This window comes from Chaetomium fimeti (genome assembly GCF_033439085.1).
Source record: "Chaetomium fimeti strain CBS 168.71 chromosome Unknown B0H64scaffold_4, whole genome shotgun sequence".
NCBI lineage: Eukaryota > Fungi > Ascomycota > Sordariomycetes > Sordariales > Chaetomiaceae > Chaetomium > Chaetomium fimeti.
Window position 1 is genome coordinate 1,665,168 of NW_026944332.1, and position 13,989 is coordinate 1,679,156.

At 58.1% G+C, this 13,989-nt stretch overlaps 4 protein-coding genes across 4 annotated transcripts; 2 read left to right on the forward strand and 2 right to left on the reverse strand.

Annotated features, from left to right (window-relative positions):
• Nucleotides 1-78: 78 nt before the first annotated feature.
• B0H64DRAFT_442009 (major facilitator superfamily domain-containing protein) lies at nt 79-1,610 on the reverse strand (the record flags this gene model as incomplete). Its single annotated transcript, XM_062806609.1, has 3 exons — nt 79-1,191; nt 1,248-1,345; nt 1,418-1,610. 3 exons carry the CDS (start codon nt 1,608-1,610, stop codon nt 79-81), a joined length of 1,404 nt encoding a protein of 467 aa, XP_062659148.1.
• Nucleotides 1,611-2,163: 553 nt separating this feature from the next.
• B0H64DRAFT_150540 (ClpP/crotonase-like domain-containing protein) lies at nt 2,164-3,543 on the forward strand. The gene is made up of 2 exons (XM_062798425.1): nt 2,164-2,763; nt 2,856-3,543. The coding sequence occupies exons 1-2, from the start codon at nt 2,573-2,575 to the stop codon at nt 3,508-3,510; spliced, it is 846 nt and encodes a 281-aa protein (XP_062659149.1). The 5' UTR covers nt 2,164-2,572; the 3' UTR covers nt 3,511-3,543.
• On the reverse strand, nt 3,283-6,469 carry B0H64DRAFT_424310 (uncharacterized protein). Its single transcript, XM_062805642.1, has 3 exons — nt 5,750-6,469; nt 3,829-5,581; nt 3,283-3,771 (listed from the first exon to the last, which is right to left on the reverse strand). The coding sequence occupies exons 1-3, from the start codon at nt 6,211-6,213 to the stop codon at nt 3,577-3,579; spliced, it is 2,412 nt and encodes an 803-aa protein (XP_062659150.1). The 5' UTR covers nt 6,214-6,469; the 3' UTR covers nt 3,283-3,576.
• Nucleotides 6,470-11,157: 4,688 nt separating this feature from the next.
• Nucleotides 11,158-12,295, forward strand: B0H64DRAFT_150545 (uncharacterized protein). Its single transcript, XM_062798426.1, has one exon. The coding sequence runs from the start codon at nt 11,426-11,428 to the stop codon at nt 12,098-12,100; it is 675 nt and encodes a 224-aa protein (XP_062659151.1). The 5' UTR covers nt 11,158-11,425; the 3' UTR covers nt 12,101-12,295.
• The last annotated feature ends 1,694 nt before the right edge of the window (nt 12,296-13,989 follow it).

The window sequence follows — 13,989 nt, forward strand, 5'->3', positions numbered from 1 at the left end:
GCAACCCAAAAACATGGCTCACATTTTTATCCAATTTTCTTCTTCGGCTACTACCAAATGCTTGCCCGCACCATCATCCTACAACCACCCTAGCTTCTTCCACAGATAGCTCCCGCCGCCAATGAAAGCAGAGGCGCCGGTAAAGACGATCAGACCCCCATAACCGCTACCATAGCCGCCAAAGGCCTGCCCCTGCCACGGCATCCCCTTGACCAAGGCCTCGCTCAGGGGACCCGAGATCATATTCCCAACGCCACGGCCCATGGCCAAGAAGGCAAACACCATGCTCGGGTCAGCCAACTTGCCCGAGTCATCGGCACTCCTCTCCCCCTCATCAGAGCCCTCCGCGGCGGCCCGGGGCTTCCCCTTGGTAATCTCATTCATCACCCCCGGCCACGCCGACGTGTACGACCCGGCAAACAGACCGTAGACAACACAGAACACGTACAGCACGGGCAGGTTCGCCGACAGACCCCACAGCAAGAACGTACCCGCAGCCGCACCAACCGCCGACACCATCAGGCAGCGCGTGACCTCCAACCGGTCGATCAGCCAGCCCATGGCGACACAACCCGCCCAGCTAGCTACATTAACCAGCATCATAGCAACAACCGCCGGCACGGGACTCGCCCCGAGCACAGCGCGCGCATACGACGGCAGATAAATCCCCGGCAAAAAGAACCCGACCGCCTCGGCGACATTAAACAGCTGGTACAGCACAAACGGCCGCTGCACCACAAAGCGCAGCGAAAACGGCCGGGCGCGCGACGCCTGCGCGACCGGCAGGCGCGGGCGCACGAAATAGCTCAGCGGGGCGGTCAGGGCAAAGACCAGGCAGGCGAAGACGCGCAGGGTGGTTTGGTAGCCGCGCGTGGCGAGCAGCCACTCGAGGAGCAAGGGGAGCACGACGCCCGAGAGGCCCGTGGCCGACCACATGATGCCGAAGGCGAGCCCTTGGCGCGCCACGAACCATTGCTCGAGGTAGACGATGCAGGAGGCGTAGGCGATGGAGCCGCCGATGGCGTAGAAGACGCCCTGCGTGATGATGAGGTGGGTGACGGTGGTGGAGAAGGAGGAGAGGGCGAGGGCGAGGCACATGATGAGCAGGCCGGTGATGGTGGAATAGCGCGCTTGACGTGGGAAGCGGCGGTGCGACCACATTACTAGGGGGGCGGTGAGGTACATGATTCCCTAAGGGGGTTGTTAGATTGTTTGTGGAAGGGTGGGGGATAGATAGAGGTCCTCACCATAGCGCAGGTCCCGATTGTGGGCAGGTTTGATTCGCCGATGAACGGCTCGTGGGTGCTGTAGTAGTTTTGGAAGACACCGAAGCAGTAGCTGAAGCCTGGATAGGGGTTAGCCGGGCCCTCGGGGCGGGGAGGGGGGGTTGTTTTGGGTGTTGATTTGGGATTCATACCCCACACGAGTGCCTCGATCATGAAGCAGGCGGCGAGGAACAAGTAGGCGTCCTTGCCGGTGTCTACCGGAGGCAGACTGGGCATCTCTTGTCCGTTTCCATCCTCTGCCTGGCGTTCCGGACTGGCGGTGCGCGGCGAGTGGTCGGAGCTCTGGAGCTCAATGGCTGTCGTGAGTCCCGCTTCTGGCCCCATGGCGGATGGGTATGTACAAGTCTGTGAAGTTGAAGGGGATAATGTCTCAAAACCAGCCCGACCGATACTTGCTGTGAAAGTGAGACCTTTATCAACTCCCGCTTTCCGGTTCGGAGGAAGCAAGCCCACTTTCACCGCGAGCATGGCTCCACCAACGCCCTTGACAGAACATTGAATGTGGTCCAAATTGGCCAATAGGCACAGTTGCCGCCCCGAGAGCCCTGCTCCGGCGCTCCGGCCAGGAACGGTTGTTGATATTCGAGCAGGAGCAAGTCGGGGGTCAACCCGTGGCCACGAGGCCGAGACAACGTGAAATATATTCCTTTTCTTCGTTTCTTTTCCTCTCTTTTTTTTCTCTCCTTCTTTTCTCTCTCTTCTTTTTCCTCCACTTTTATTTTCTCATTTTCTTCACTTTCCTTCACTTCAATACTATCTCCGTAGAGCCCTCGCCCGAAGAACCGTGCTTCCAACTGTCACAATAACGAGTGACAACCCTTACCCAGCCAATTCCCATCACTTAATCCCCGCCGCTTTTCGGTGTCTTACCGGATGCAAACCCCGATGTGGAGTCTCTGGCTGAGAGCCCGAAGCTGCTGAGCGGCTGCCCCTCCACCCCCCCACCCGCGAGTGTTCTCCGTGTTTTCCTGGGGTTCGGGAAGCAGCGGCGAACAGTTCCCACGTTCGACCCCTGTACTCCCGCTAAAACCGATGCGGGGGAGCAGCCGAGGTCCGCCAAACAGTGCGTTTCATTGTCCCTTTCTGGCAAACAGTAGCCGAGGGGAGACCTTCCATCGTGTTTATACAAGATCCATGGATCAGCTTACATCTTGAATCCGCATGCCTTCCATTTACATGTTGAATCAACATTCACTGTGCACGTCCTCACCTCATTTACCTAGTCTTGTTTTACTCTCCTCATTTTAATAAATTAGTAAAAGAAAAAGAGCAATCTCCGTCTCACAATGGCTTCCGCTTCCCCAATCAAAGTCGAGTACCAGGGCCGTGTGGCTATCATCAGCATAAACAATGAGAAGAAGCTGAACGCCCTCAGTCAGGCTGGGTACTACGACCTCGCTCAGGCAATGCGCGAGGTTGCCACCCACGACGAGGTGTTCATCACCCTGCTCATCGGCACGGGCCGCTTCTTTTCCGCGTACGCACCCTTTCCCCCTCAATTATCCCTACATCGCGTACCAAATCCCCAACAACCCTAAACCCCCATAACTAACACCAACACCCGGGTAGCGGCGCGGACGTCTCCCTCTCGCGCCCGTCGCCCTCCTCCTCCACCGACAACAACAACAGCACCACCATCCCCACCCACCAGCACTGGCTCCAATCCTTCGTCGCCTTCAACCTCAACCTCACCCAAGCCTTCTACACGCACCCCAAGATCCTCGTCATCGGCCTCAACGGCCCCGTAGTCGGGCTGTCAGCAGCGCTAGTAGCCTTCGCCGACTTTGTGTACGCGGCGCCGCACGCCTTCCTACTGACGCCCTTCAGCTCGCTCGGGCTCGTGACCGAGGGCGCGGCGTCGCGCGCGCTGGTGCAGCGCCTGGGCATTGCCAAGGCGAACGAGGCGCTGATCATGAGTAAGCGGATCAGTTGTGAGGAGCTGGTGGCGGTTGGGTTTGTGAATAAGGTGTTTGAGGGGTGTGGGAAGGGGGAGGATGGGAAGTTTAGGGGGTTGGTGCTGCGGGAGATTGATGAGCGGTTGGGGGAGCATTTGGTCGGGGAGAGTTTGTTGGGGATTAAGAAGTTGATTCGCGGGCCGGAGAGGGATGTTATGGATGTGCAAAACGTGAAGGAGGTGTTTGCTGGGCTGGATAGGTTCGTGAGTGGGGTGCCGCAGGAGATGTTTAGGCAGATAGCGACTGGGGCGAAGAAGCACAAATTGTAGGGGGGTTATATGTTGTGTGTATTGTAGTGGTAGCGAGATAATACCCTGCGGGTGCTGGCTTGGGGTTCATGCCAGCAAGCCAAACAGCAAGCTTGTCCTCTTGAAGTAGTCCTGCGATGCCTTCGCCAGCCTCTCCTTCGCGACCGTCTCGAGACCAGACTCCCTTGATACCGTGTTCTCTAGCTCTCTCAACGTGTCGTTAGACCCGAGGAACAGCCCCAGGTAAGAGATGTCCATGAGCCATTGCACAAGTAAATCTTGCTCCCCAAGGCTGGGTTCCACCTTTTGTTCTGTGTCCTTCTCGGCTGGCTTTTCGACCTCAGCCTTTTGGTCCGCCTCGCCCTCCGCTGACTCTTCGGCCTCGGTCTCCGCGTCACCGTTTGCTTCCTCCTTCGCATTGCCGTTCGTTTCGTCCTCTTCTGCCCCACCCAAGGCACCAAGCGCCTCGAGCCAGGCCGCAGATAGTTGCTTGCTCAATTGGCGCTTCAGCACATCGACAGCCGCGGGACTCCACAGATCCCCGCCCGCATCACCCATTACCATGGCCAGCGTCCTCAGAAATTTGAAAGCGCCCGGAGACGGCGACGTTGGAAGGGCCGGCTCTCCCTCCCAAAGGCTCCGGCCGACGACCGTCTTGCGCGCCAGCGCCGTGGTAGCGAACTCATCGAGCGGCGAAACAACCACCGCTTTCACGATCGCCTCGTGGAGTGACGGCACCGAAGCCAAGCCAAAGCCCTTGACCGCCTCCAAGTCCGGCAGTCGCGCGCGGATGCCCCTGAGTAGCCGGGTAAAGTACATGGCAACCGCGCCATTGTTCGGGCCGCCCTGCTGCGAGCCCCACAGGGTCGTGAGCTGGTCATCCAGCCGCCCAAACGCCTCCACCAACAGGCGGTTGAGATGCTCGTTCAGCGCCAGCGGATCGTCCTTGGAGAGCAGTTTCTGGCGCTCCTCGATGGTCTCTTCGTCCTCGATCTCCTCGACATCGTTGTCCCACCGCTGCCGCTTCAGTTGGTCCACCACCTGGGCCACATCGTCGATAACGTGGAACCAGCTGCTGTAACTGGTGTCCGCCTTGGACACCGCATCATTCCTACCGTATAGCCGCGCGACGACATCTTGTGTGAACTGCGCGGCGCCGTTAGAGAGGCCCGTGTCGAACGAGCGGAGGTCCCAGAGGCTCTGGTGCCGGTCGGTGATGCCTTCACGCCAGGTATCGAGGGCGGCCGACACTTCGGACCCGACGAGGCGCAGCTTGGATACCTTGGTTTCGAGGACCCGCAGCATATGCTTGTTGATGGCTTCGCGGAGCTGGTCGAGCATCTCGGAAGGGTCGAAGCCGCGCGCCTTACCGCCCTCAGCGATCCACAGCTTCAGGATGCTCGTGCGCAGCTCGACGATGGCCTTGAACTCGGTCATGCTCTCCAGTGTCTTCTCGAGGCCTTGAAGCAGGACCTCGGCCCCCTTCTTCGCCCAGGCCGAAAGCATCTCCCTGGCCTGCTTCCCATCTAGATCGTCATGGCGGATGAAGGGCGTGTAAAACTGTATCTCGTCTCCGCACCACCTCTTGTAGACATCCAGCCTGAGCCCTTCCATCTCCTTCAGCGATGCGTTCTCCAGCAACCGGCTCTGCGTCAGCGCAACCAGCGCCTCAGTAAGCTTCTGCGGGACCAATGTCTGCACGTCCAGCAGCGTTTTGGTGTACAGCCCCAAAGCCTTGAGAACCTCCTTCGGGTTCCTCGCCGCCCTCTCCTCGGCATCCAACTCCAGGGCCACGGCAATCGCCTCGGCCCTCACTCGCAGAAAGTGCGCCAGCACATCCCTCGCCCCGGAGCTCGTGGCTAGACTGTACGCCGCCAGCGCCTTGAGCACATCCCCCTGCTTCATCGCCTTGTCGCTCCCAGTCCGCAACACAGCATCGATACTCCTCGTCAGCCTCCCACGATGCACGCCCTCCAAACTCTTCCTCGCCGCCTCCACCTTCCCATCCTTTTCCTTACCACCACCAGCCAAACTCTTAACCAACAACCTCCCCAACACGCACAACCTCGCCCCCAAAACCAACCTCTCCCCCCTCCCCTCTTTATTCCCGCCCCTCCCCAACCCCAACCCCTCCCTCAACCCCAACAAAACCCCCTCCAACAACCTCCCCCTCGCCACCCTCTCCATCCCCATCCCCCCCCCATAACCATAACCACCATAACCACCCCCACCACCCCCCCCCCCTTTATCTTCAACAAACCCCCTCAACCCCCCAACCTTCCCCCCGACCACCCCCCTCCCACACCTCGCCCCCATACCCCCCAGCACTTGCAGCACGGCATCCATGTCCGCGCGCATCGCGACGATGGTGTCGGCCGTGCCGAGCAGCTCGCGGTAGGAGCCGCCGACCTGGGTGCGCAGGCGGCCCGCGGCGTCGGCGGCCTGGGACTGCAGGGCGTGGTGGATGGCGCGGATTTGCGGGAGGGTGTAGGCTGCTGCTTGGGGGGGTGGTGGTGGTGCTGCTGTTGTTGTTGTTGTTGGGGTGGGGTGGCGTGGGGAGGGTGTTGGGGGGGGGATTGCTGGTGTGGTTGTTGTTGGTTTCGGGGATTGGTGGTTGTAGTTGTGGTTGTGGTTGTGGTTGTGGTGGTGGTTGGTGGACGAGAAGAGAGCGGCGGAGGAGGGGATGGCGGTGAGGTCGATGTTTGGGGGGAGTTGGGTCGCCATTTTGCTTGTTCCTTTTTCTCTTTCTTTGTCCCCTGTTGTGTATTCTTGGGGGGTGTTGACTTTCGGAGGATGGGTGTTTCGTTTCGGGTTTTGGAAAAGGCAAATGTTGCAATTGGTGCGGCTGCGGCGAGAATTAGGTTGTCGAGCGTGCCATCGGGGATGATAGCCGCGCAGGAGAGGTATCGCAATCAGTAGTCGTGGTGGGCTGAAGTGAGCCGTGTCGCGGGCAATTGTCGCGAGGTTGGCCAGGTTCCGTTGACGATTTGTTGCTGGAGCCCAGAGTTGAGTTGTGGTCAGAAAGATAGGCTGACCCTAACCCTGAATCTTGAACCCAAAGCAGCAAGCAACAACAACAACAACTAGGAGTTTAGTGTCATCCGAAGAGGTTGAGATGGAAAAAGTAATGGTTTTATTCTATTATCGATAGGGAATTACCTAGTGTGTCGAACAAAAACCGTGCTCTCTAAGCTAACCGCTACTGCCGGCCACAACACAGAAGCCACTGCGACACCTGGTATCCCCCCCTATCAATTCCCCCCCTATCATGACCGACTGACGCCGGCGATGAGGTCGTGAACACATTCAAGGCGGCATTTCACCTTTCGGCCGAGTAAACATGCCGTATGTCCGACTTGAGCCTAGGCACACCTCTTCGTCCGTCAGTCTACCAGCAATCATACAATCCCCACCAATTGACCCATAATTAGCATTGCCCTCAAAATCGCCCCTACGCCGGTCAGCCACGCGCCCTGGAAAGTGAACGATGGCCATGGCTGCCCATTTGCTGTCCACCCAGCTACTCCAATCCAGCATGACGACTCAGATACCCACGCCCGGCTTCCGGTCCGCCGTGGCAAGTGGCGTCCACGCTTGGTTCACGAGAAGGATATGTTAATAGGGGTATAGTTGGCCTGGGTAAAAGCCACCTAGCTCACTTCCATCCATTCCATATCCTACCATATTTTCGGCCCAGCTGGCAACCGACGCGGTTGGGGTTATAGCATCAACTTCGATGTTGGCTGCCCTCCTATAACAGCCCCAGCTAGCATTGAGCGTCGTGAACACGAGACAAGTAGGACCTTAACCCTCTGCCCGCGATAACACCATGGCCGGGTTTACTCGTTTCGCGTTCCAGGCTAGCCGCACACTGACACGCCTGTGAATTGCTTCAGCGTGTGGGGCATCGGCTAGGCTCTATGCCATGTCCGGTATTCGGAGGAAGCAACCAGCCATGCTCGTGACTCACTTGAGCTATGCCAGGAAGGAGAGGCACCGCTCAAGCTGGAGAGCGTCGTCTCGAACTAGACGATATCAACCATCCCGCGGTAAGCGATACCATCCAGATGATCAAACCCACAATCCCGCGACCGCCCTCCAGCGAGGCAATATCCAGGAAATAGGGATAGCCGAGCAAGACGGCTCGGTATTTCATTCACACTGACCCTGATTTCCAGCGGTTAGCAGAAACCTGAGGCTCATGAGACAGCAGCGGCACGGGGAGAAATGGAGCCTCTTCGCCATCCCAAACGCTGTGGTTTTTCCCGGCCCGTCGCCCACCAAATGTCCGCAGACGCCAAGTGTCCCCGGGGTATTCTGCCAGCGGCGTGCCGCAAAGCATCTTTGGAATTCCCGAGGCAGGCGTACATCCTCCCCGTCGGAGTACCACGTCAGAGAAAAACGGCCGTTCTTTTCTCTCCCGGCTGATCATTCATGAAGCTGTCGATGGGGTTTCTCTGGAAATAATACGGCGGAAGTTGGGGCTCGCCAATGGCGAGCCGACGAGTGCATCTGGCTGCCGCCGTGGCTACATTAGTTACCAGACTTTCCGAGTAAGGATCGATCAAAGCTGTATGCGGCAATTAGGGAGAGCAATAATTGCCCAGACGTGTTCCCGAAAGGCCACCGCGGTACTCCAGTGGGCTCCGGTCACGGGGTCGCGGGAGAGGGAGTGAGTGTCAGTTCATGGGAATAGCGGCGTGCCGAGAGGAGTCCCTTGGTGCGGGAGTACTATGCAACAGTCGTAACGTTGCAGATCCCATTCTCCAGGACGGAAAGGGCCCTTCATGAATGAATGAAGTCTCCAGGCGGCTGGAAAAGCAATCAAAGTCGTTCCCGGTTGCGAAGCCGACAAATATGACAGGTGTGTGAGCTGGCCTGGAACAACTCCCGCAGCCGGCCCGCGGGGTAGTTGTAGCGAGGCATCACTCTTTCCCGGAACCCAGACGACCTCACATGAAGCAGTTGGTATGACGATCCGGTCATTGGCTTTGCCCGGAAGACCCGATATGAAGCCGAAAAGGCATTCCCGTAGCTGGCCAGGAAAGGCAAGCGTATATGAAGTGACAGCCGAATCTGGAGAGGGTAGATTTTACCCGGATTTTCACTCTCGTCTATCGGACCCCCCTGGTCTCGTCTCGCTGTCGGAAGATGGGATCGCAACCGAAACGGCGAGACGCACGCCAGAAAGATGGGGTGAGCAACGCTCCCACCACCCGAATGCTCCATCGGATCCAGACAAAGTCCATATGATCCAGACAAAATCCATATGATGTCTTGAACTGATCGGCAGCTGGCCACGAGATCGCGTGATCGTCGGGATGGGGCAAAGAAGATGACGGGAGGGGACGATGCTCCGAGCTCAAACCGGACGGACTCTTGGTTGTCAACCCGCGCTTGCATGCCGTGGCCTCGGTGCTGACAGCGTGGCTCCGTGATATTCACTCGCAGATTTCGAGAAGGCCCGCCATATTAATTATCCGCGGCCGGATATTGGTCGACAAGCGGGGGGAGCCATTCCTTGGTGATTGGGTCCGGGGTAGAATTAGCCGCAGTTTCAAGTCTCTTGCGCATGCGGGAGGGTAGTATTCTGCAGCGCAACATCTCGGCTCTTCTTGTCCATTTTCGGAAGTCGATTTGTCGATTATTCTATGTGGTGTGCGACGACCGAGGCGTGACCGAACACCGATCGTGAAAGCATGTTGCCGGGATCCTAGGACATACGTGGAATTGAAGTGCTGCCAGACAACCACCTGTTTATTGACTGTGCAGCCTCCTGCCACAGGCCCGCGCTGCATCGAAGCAAAGACGGGACGATCATGTCGAGCAGCCGAAGAACGACTTGATGGCAGGGGTCTATGAAGGCGGATTGGATACTGTGATCAGGCAACCCGCCCCCCGATGCGCCGACGGCCCTTCCAAGGCAGGATACCAGATGCCGAGTTGGGAAGGAAGGTGATGGGTACGGGTTGAGACAAACGGGACTGAGGAGGGAGCTGTCCCACTCGGTAGATGCTGGACGGCATCATCCGCGGATATCTCCTGAGATGGCTTTCCGCTCTTTCCTGGAGACCCCACAACTACCGGTGGTGGCGAGCCGCGAGCGAGATGCGGGTTGACGCGGCAGCGAGAAAGCGCCGGTAAGGCGGACGAGGTTGGCTGAATCGCCAACCACCCACCAAGGACCACGTCCTCTCGACCGCGATTTGCGGATGCTTGGGCACGTTGGGGTAGTATTGCATTTGACGCGGGGAAGCTGTCCCGACTCGTGGGTTACGAGGGTGTTCGAGCGCACGGCTGGCAATCAAGCAGTCAATGCACGGAGCAGACAAGTCGAAGGACAACCAGGCAGCCTGCCGTCCGAGTGCCAACCGCCCGCTGCCGCCTTCCCGAACGGCTGACTCGTGTTTGTCGATGGGCCGAAGGTGTGGACCGTGAACATCGAGGCCTTGATATTGAGCCCTGCATGTCCTTTACCCGAAACTAACGCCGAACCCGTGCGTGGAGCACCGCCGGACGGTGTCCGGGTCCTTGGAGACGTCTGGGGTGCCAAGCCACAGACTCTCGACCATTCGGGTATTTTCCCTTCGATTCGGCGTCTCGGCTGTCTTTCAAAGCTTGTCCCCCGCCCTGACTCTGACGACGACTCGGGTCTAGAATTACAGTAGGATGCCTTGAGACTAGCCAGCAAGACCGGGAAGCGTTTGTCTCTTGGTAACGGGTGGTTCCCGTGCTGTGTGTGCTGGAGTGCGTAGCATTTAAGGGAACAATGCAGCAGTTTGCGAATAGGCATTGATGATGGCGGTGGAGTTTAGGGAATCATGGGCGTCTTGGCCGCTACTGGTGTGCAAACTGCACTCCTTGAGCGTTGTGCACCGTCGTCTCGGTCAGCTTTGGCAAGCTGCAACCCTCCCCCAGGGCACAGTCTCGGGACCGACCCAGAAACATATGATGTGATATCGTCCTGTTGTTCGGCCCACAGAACACAATCGAGCTGCTAGATTTGTCAACTTTGGGGGCGAAGATGGCGCTGGGTGCAGAAACCTGCGGGTTGTGCTGGTGCCGTGGCTGCTTATGAGATGATTATGAGGCCGTTGCGACGCCGAGAATCGCTCGATTCCGTGCCGTGTCGAGTCAGAGCGGGAGAGCGAGCAGTTGGGACTTCGGGGCTCTCACTGGGCCGGTGTCGTTCGTCGAGGAAACCCCGTCTCCCGTACGTCTTGGCGGCGTCCGACCCCAGGAGCCCAGGTCGGGAGAGCGGGTATAGTCCGAACGCTGTCTCGCGAGGGGGTTCGTTTATGCAGCCATCCACTGGTTCCTTTGGGGTGCCACGCGTTGGGGAAGAAGTGGCGTCCATGGCGGTCCGTCGAGGTCTAGAAAAGCAGCGACATCGACATTGAGATCCAGCGTTGAACGCAGCCAATGATGCCGAGCGAGCTTGTTACGATAAACGACAACCGCCAGCGCCTTGCTCGAGCCTCGGTCGTTTGTGGCGTTTCGAAACAGACGCCGCTCAGTCTCGAGACCAGTGATTGATCCGTGCGTTGCCGAAGACCTACGTAGGAGAATTGGTCATGCAAGCTAATGTTATGGATCTGGTCGTTCCGTCAATATTTGAGGTGTAAAGACGTTGGTCTACCCGATCAAGTCTGCTGTGTCGTTCCATTCTCGGTCTCTTGTGACTTTGCCAAGGCGTCACGAATGCGAGCCAGCCGTGGCCTCAGCGAAAGCCCAAGGGCAAGCCAAGCTGAGAGTGGGCCAAGACGGAGAACGCCAAGTTCTCGCCGGTTGCCGAGTCCCCACTTGGACGGGACGATCATGCTCCACTGGGGACTTCTTCCCGAAAGAAGCATAGCCGCATTGATGTCGGTTCACTTTCTGACGAACATTGACCGTGAGGCGACATTCGTCCCGCCGTCCTTTCGCCCTTTACCAGATGTGCCAGAGCATCAGCGCATCACGGATTGGATCTCGGCACCGAGACTCCCTCCTAAGAGGTCGCAACGAGGCCGTCGACGCGGGCAGGCTCACCGCCTCGCCAGCACGAACGGAGAGCAAAAGGTACATACGACCAGTTGGATTGGAAGCACGGGATGGCGGGGCTGCTTGGTGCTCGAAGCTGGTCTCTGCTGACTGTCCCCTGCGGTGGTATCTGCGCATCACAGCGGTTCTTGCGGGTCCACGACTGCTGCACAACGTGAGAAGCAGGATGCCCATCGTTGTCTCTGTGCTAGGCTCGCGGCTGGGCGGTTCTCCTGCGGTGTTCGTTGGAAGGTCTTCCTCTTCCATCAGCGCCCTGCGGAGAGCGGGCCAAATGCCGATAAGCTTCTCGAAACCAGGCAGTGTGTCTTGCGGATTAGCCTTACAGTTTAAGCGGCATTCAACCTCTTCCCCGCCATTTTCCATGGGGCACAGAGGGAAACCGGGAATCAGGGTCACATCCATCCAACCACGGGTGCTGGCGAACCATGTCTTGCCGTGTCAGACGGGGACCCTTGGCGGCACTCACACGCCATTGTTTCATTGGTGCCTCTCCAAATCCTCTGTAACGTCGAGTCTGCTGGGCTTGCCGTGGTGGAGCGTACCACAGCAGAGGCAAATTCCTTTTTAACATCGAGGTCCGTTGTGACGCGTTCTTGGTCTGGACTCGGTGATTCAGGGCCCACGCTCGAGCGAGTTCCAAGGAGAGTGCGCATATTCGAATCGTTCCGGAGAGAGGCGGCAGTTTTTGTCGATGTACGAAAGAGGCGCACAAGTCAACACGTCTCTTACACAGTAAAGAACCACCCCCTTCCCCACTAGTTTTGCGGAGGCGGAACACAGAAAAGAAGCCGCAAGTGTTGGGCCGTGTCTGAGTTAGCCGCGGGGCGTAGTCGGCGTCAATGATCAGCAATCGGAACGCCATTTCGGACGACCGTTGCGAGGCTTGGTGCCAAAAGCAACTCCAGGGGGTGATTGTTTGCCTCCCTGCGCGGGAATATCTGCCTCACACTCCTGCAAGATGGAGGATCGAGGCGAAGCTAAGTCAGGAAATCGCCGACCGACCACGCGATGGCGTCAAAGTGGCTTGAGGCGCGACTCTTGGCCCTCGTACATCAGGCTGGCCAGACCGGAGCTGTTCTTTTTTCCATTGCTCCCTCATCCTTTGAGGGATCGAATACGCGATTCAGTGCCCCCGTTGATTGGACTCCGGCTCGCTCTCCTTGATGAGCTGCATCCAACTTCGTGCGCAATGTGCACAGTAAAGCCGGCAGGTCGTTCGCTTGATACAAACACCGGGCAATCTATCCCCAGAGTAGGGAAAGCTGGTTTGTTGATACAGACAACCGACTGTTGAAGGCTTGGCTAACCAAATAATGTTAAATGACCCTAAAGTGACACCGAGACCGAGGGAAGTCACTCGAGGTTTGCGGAAAATGATGAGTGTCACAAAAAGGCAGAGGGACGGCACGGTTATTTTCAAGCGGAGCGAGAGAAGTGAAAAGTGAGAAGGAGGTTTGGTTGAACAGAATGGCGCCAAACAACGGACGTCTTTGGGGTCTCTGATTTCCGCTCCACTCAAACTCCTCTTATTGACGTCCGAGCGCCAATGGGAAGCGTGGTGCGACTGCCGTAACCGGGGGTTGGGGTACCCGCCCACCCACACCATCCCATGGAACACAACGTCCCTTCCCTGTGGAGGTGGGGATCCTCCCCAGACGGAAGGAACTGTCGTGCAGTTGTAAAAATTTGGCCTGCCGTGCCAGTGCCAACGGGCTGACACTGGCAGTGGCAGTTCAAATTCTGCTGCCTGTAATCTGTACCTGCCCAGTCAGGCAGGACCCGCCCCGTGGAAGCGCTCCCTCCGTTGAACCTGGAAATTGTCGGTTTTATGGTCGAGATCGGCCACGCAACAATCCAAGATCATCGCCTGGCACCCCACCTCGTTCGTCGCAGCCAACAAGCTTATTCTCGCGAATGCCGGGTTTGTGGAATAATTCGGCTATGTTTGAGACGAGCTGCGCGATGACATCCTGAACTGAAGGAAACCGCGCACCCGGCCCGTGGACTCATGCACTCCACGCGGTCCAGCGACCCGACTGAAATGGGTTTCACTTTGTCGAGGGATGCTGGATCTCGAGTTCAGCCGGTTCGCGGTTCATCATCAGCGCCGTGGCTGCCTGCTAACCAACTATGCCTTGCGTTCCCACAGTCACTCGGGTCACTGGCGCGCAGCACAGAGGTCTCGCCACCATGTGGCATTCTGGCGCGCGTCCAAGTCGAGGTTTGGGTTGCTGCAACGGCTGCGACTTGGCACATCTCAGCGAACTGGAGCTGCTTCGTACCCCGGTCGGTTTGACTTTTGACAAGCCTGTGAACCGCTCTTTCTCCCCTGCTCCGCTACTACCCAGGCGCTGTGCGGGCGTGGTGAGTTGGCGGGGGTCGCATCGGACAAGAACGATGCCGCCTGGCTGGTCCTGGTTCACCAGAAGTACCGGACCCGGCTGCCTGTAGTTGCGG

Coding starts and splice junctions, on each gene's coding strand:
- B0H64DRAFT_424310 (XM_062805642.1), bottom strand. CDS start 6,213: ATGGCGACCCAACTCCCCCCAAACATCGACCTCACCGCCATCCCCTCC. Junction 5,582..5,749: donor AAGGTTGGGGGGTTGAGGGG/GTTTGTTGAAGA, acceptor TAAAGAGGGGAG/GGGGGAGAGGTTGGTTTTGG. Junction 3,772..3,828: donor AGGCGGACCAAAAGGCTGAG/GTCGAAAAGCCA, acceptor AGCCTTGGGGAG/CAAGATTTACTTGTGCAATG.
- B0H64DRAFT_150545 (XM_062798426.1), top strand. CDS start 11,426: ATGTGCCAGAGCATCAGCGCATCACGGATTGGATCTCGGCACCGAGAC.
- B0H64DRAFT_150540 (XM_062798425.1), top strand. CDS start 2,573: ATGGCTTCCGCTTCCCCAATCAAAGTCGAGTACCAGGGCCGTGTGGCT. Junction 2,764..2,855: donor ACGGGCCGCTTCTTTTCCGC/GTACGCACCCTT, acceptor ACACCCGGGTAG/CGGCGCGGACGTCTCCCTCT.